At 58.2% G+C, this 4,151-nt stretch overlaps 1 protein-coding gene across 2 annotated transcripts; it reads left to right on the top strand.

Annotated features, from left to right (window-relative positions):
• The first annotated feature begins 987 nt into the window (after positions 1-987).
• Positions 988-3,943, top strand: LOC128792140 (uncharacterized). 2 transcript variants are annotated; one of them, XR_008432326.1, is made up of 4 exons: positions 988-1,178; positions 1,462-2,190; positions 2,407-3,346; positions 3,581-3,943. XR_008432326.1 is itself a non-coding variant. In XM_053950312.1 (3 exons), the coding sequence occupies exons 1-3, from the start codon at positions 1,098-1,100 to the stop codon at positions 3,178-3,180; spliced, it is 1,584 nt and encodes a 527-aa protein (XP_053806287.1). In that variant the 5' UTR covers positions 988-1,097; the 3' UTR covers positions 3,181-3,943. The 2 variants fall into 2 exon arrangements, 1 of the variants encoding a protein (XP_053806287.1); XM_053950312.1 differs by having other exon boundaries at positions 2,407-3,943.
• Positions 3,944-4,151: the final 208 nt, after the last annotated feature.

The following is a 4,151-nucleotide window of genomic DNA, read 5'->3' on the forward strand; positions in this document are numbered from 1 at the left end:
TGGAATTTTGAATTTATTGTTGCATGCAATTGTAATTTTGTTAGTTTTTGCTTTATTGCGTTTATTGTGTTGGTTTTGGCTTTATGGTGCTCATAATCATCCTGTATATCCTGTCAGAAGAAAAACCAAATAATATCCATCCAACATGTAAACCACGCACAATGAACTGATTACATGATATGTTATGTAATTATATATAATTACATAATACTGACCCATAAATGAGAAAACCTATCAATTAATTGGACGCTTACTTCAAATCTGCCACCTATTTATGACAAAGAGACAAAAGGTAACTGTACTACCACTCAAGGAATTGGTAATGTGTATTAAATGTATCCACAGGGTGAAGGGACTCAAAGCTGGACACAGGAGATGAGGTGTGGCCTCCCTAGTGCCAGGAATAGAGGGGTAATCACAGCTTTGGTCCTGCTGGCCACACCATGGCTGACACAGAATGCCAACATGCCCCGGCATATCCAGACCAAGATCCCACACCCCTCTGCATCCTCGCCGAAATAAAGAACGGACATTTTCCTTGGCTCTGCTTTGGTATTTATCTTTTTTTTTTCAACCACACTTTTTAGAGTCTTTCACAGCAGCCACCAGATTAAGTTCAAATGGAACTTTTGCCATTCTGATGATCTCTGTACCTGAGGTCAGTATCAAGGGCTGGGACACATAGTGCAGTGGGTGGGCAAAGCACTCTGGCACTTTGGCACTGGGCTTCCTTGGGGATGTTTAGGGGAGAACCAGAAGGTGAGACAAGAGAGAGCTGTGGGTCACTGGGAGAGGAACAAGCATAGGCAAAGTTGAGGGGCAAAGGCATTAAAAAGGCCTTTGTGTCAAGGGGCATGAGCATGGAAACCGCCAGGCCTCTGGGAGAAAGGGCGGCCATGCCCAGCAGGCCTTTGTGACCCGCAGTGACGTCGTGCCCAGAGGCCATTGTGACGCGGGTGCACGTCATGACCCTTGGGGCTGCCAGACTCTGCAGTGGCCACTCCTGGGAGAGCAGCTCTCTGAGGAGGCAGCAGCTTCTCTGGAGGCAGCAGCTCCCCTGGGTGATTGTGGCCAGTGGTCATTAGAGCACTGCCACAATGTCAAGGAAGGAGGAAGTGAATGCTCACAGCCACCCCCGTGAGGGGCAGCCACTGCTGTACCGGCATCGGCAGCAACAGGTGAGGGCTGGGGATGGAGGGACAGCCTGCAGTGGGAGCTGAGGGAAGCCCTGGGGCAGAGTCAGCCAGGCCTGGCAGCAGCCAATGCTCTGCGGAGGGGCCGGTGCTGGGATGGCCCAGGCACAGCAATGCCCCAGAGGCAGCGAGCCCAGCTGGGAGCCCGGCCCAGCCTGGCTGCTGTGGCCAGCACCTGCCTCGGGGCCAGGCCTGGGCTTGCAGGCACGTGGGGGACACTGTGTTCACACAGCCGCCTCCATCCCGTGCCTCCTTCTGCTTCCCACAGGTGACCCCCAGGCAGCCACAGGCAGCAGCTCAGGTCACCTGGACGACCATCACACCCATCCCTGGGGACAGGCCCACTCTGTTGCCCAGAACCATCCCGTCACGGAGCCCCACCAGGTCCTGCACACGCAGGGGCAACCAGGGGGGCGGGCGCTCCGTGCCCCGCAGCAGTGTCACAGGGCCACGGAGATTGTCCGTGTCGGACTTGCCGCCTCTCCACGGCCCTCAGTTGACACTGGCCCCCCCACAGCAGCTCAGTGCTCAAAGCTCAAGGGCATCCACTGACTGCGTTAAGCTGCCCCCTCTGCCAGCAGCAGCAGCAGCCTCTGGATCCTCTCCCAGAGGCACAGCACGTGCTGTGGGCCCCATGTCCTGGGGCCAGCGAAAGCATGTGCCACCTCCTCCATGGGGCACTCTGGCTGCAGGTAGAGCCCAGGGAACACCTTCCCTGGGGAGCAGAACCGGAGGGCTCTGGAATGGGTCAGCAGCAAGGCAGGGCCACCGCCTGCCTCCCGTGACACCTGCACGCGGCGCGCCGCTCCGCACCAGGATGCAGTCGGCTTGGAAGCCCGTGTGGCGCTCTGTCTGTGAAAACCCACAGCCCTGTGCTACTTCTGTAAAGGAGCTGGAAGAAAAGCGGGAGGAGGAAGAGCACCCAGAAACACAGGCTGCAGGAGAGCGGGACCGAGACCTGCAGAGCGCATCTCTTGCCCCGTTGGAAGAGAACGAGGTAGAGGCATAAGCTTGTGGCCTGGCTGGAAATCCATGGGACGAGGGCCACGGCAAGCTCTTCCTCACATCAGAGCCTGAGGAAGCCTCAGGTTTCTCAGCTTCTCCTTTGTCTGGAGGCCCCAGTGAGGAGAGGGCAACTCGTTATCCAGGTGAACGCACTGCACTTCCCAAGCAGCAGTGGGTGAGGCCTGAACATTTGCTTAATCTTGTGCAGGAAAAGCGAGAGGAGCTGGAGAAGGTGGAGGAAGACAGAATGTACGCAGAGCTCTTTGGACAGATCTTCTTCTCCATGGGCAATGAAGAAAGTGCCATGACGTTCAGCTGCGATCTCAGGGATCCATCAAGTGCCACGCCGGAAGCAGCTGCAGACCCCTCGGTGCCACTCAGTGCTTGCAGCATGGCAGAAGAGGCCAGAGGAGAGGCACAAAACTACTTGGAGCTTGTGTCTCGTGAGCTGTTGGCAGACTTGGGGTCTGACTCTGAGGATTCGTCGTCGCTGGAAACTCTTCTGAACGAGCTCCTGGAGAAGTGGGAGCAAGAAGAAGCGGCAGGAGAGCGGGCCAGAGAAGCAGAGAGCCCGTTGTCCATCCCGCCGCGAGACGAAGAGTTAGAGCCAGCAGCTACTCCTCCAGACAGCGACCTCAGCGACCAGGGGCACAGCGAGCCTCTCCCCGAAGAGGCAAAGGGGTTTGCGGTTTGCGCCGCGCCTGCCGATGCCGCGGACGAGGCCGACGCGGCAGGCACGGAGGCTGGCCGCGCCCAGGCCGCCCCTGCCCAGGAAAAGCCCTGCGGGGATGAGCCGCCGGCAGGAGCTTGCCCGGCGCCTGCCCAGCCCCTGGCCCGTAGCGTTCCTGCCTGCCCCGCTGGCAGCGCAGCCGTCCCGCAGCCCCCGGCCCCACGGCGATGGCGCTCCATGGCCAAGAGGGCCCGGCGGGCTCTGCGCCGCCTTTTCTCCTGCAGCTGCCTCAGGGGGCAGCCGGAGGAGTGAGCCCGGGGCCAGCACCAGGGCGTTCAGCAAAGATGCCGGCTCGCCCTGAGGATGCCCAGCTCCCAGGGGCAGCGGCAGGTCCCTGAGGTAACGGCACCAGGGTGATCCAAAGACGGGATGCATGGATGGATGGGTGGATGGTGGCCAAGGCAACCACTTGCCAAGGGTAGGTCCTGCTGCCAACCCCAGCCCCTCACCCCATGCCAGCAGCAAGGCAGCCTGGTCAGGGAGAGCTGGATGAGGAAGGGTGACAGTGCTGATGATTGCATAATCCCACAGTGCTGCATTGTGGGGGTGCATGCCCACTCTGCTCCAGGCTGCATTTGAAGCTGAGAAATGCTCCTTGCGCCTCAGCATTGCAGGTAAATGAAGGCAAACCCATTCTCTCTTCACATGGCAGTTAGGAAAATGCCTCCCTGGATACCAGCAACAACATAGACTGGTGAAAGGTGTTAACCCGGCTGAATGACCTGGTGTCCTCAACTCCATAAGAAGCACCAGGGCCCCAGTGCAGAAGCTCCCACTGGGGAAGGAGCAACGCGACGCCGCTTGCGACCAGCGTCTCGAACTTTCCTCTGTCTGACATCTTCCCCTTCCCACTCCCACTCTTCCCCACTCAATCCCACTCTTGTTCTTCCCCACCTCACCCCAGCCCAGCACAACCCTTGCTCTTCCCATTCTTTCCTTCTCATTATCCTCTTTCCCATCCCTTTCTCTCTGCCCCACATTTACTGTTCAATAAATCCCCCATTGTTCACTTTGATAGATGGTCTTGTTGGCACCTTAGTTCGCGCATAGGCATCTCTCACTGATCGCATCTTAACAGCGTCAGCCAGCACTCGAGGTGTGGCCTCCCCAGTGCCCTGCACAGAGGGACAGTCACTGCCCTCGTCCTGCTGCCACACTAGTGCTGCACAGAAGGCCAGGAGGCCTCTGACCTCCTTGTCCACTTGGCCACATGCTGGCTCACA

The sequence above is a fragment of the Vidua chalybeata genome, chromosome 1, assembly GCF_026979565.1.
Source record: "Vidua chalybeata isolate OUT-0048 chromosome 1, bVidCha1 merged haplotype, whole genome shotgun sequence".
Taxonomy (NCBI): Eukaryota; Metazoa; Chordata; class Aves; order Passeriformes; family Viduidae; genus Vidua; species Vidua chalybeata.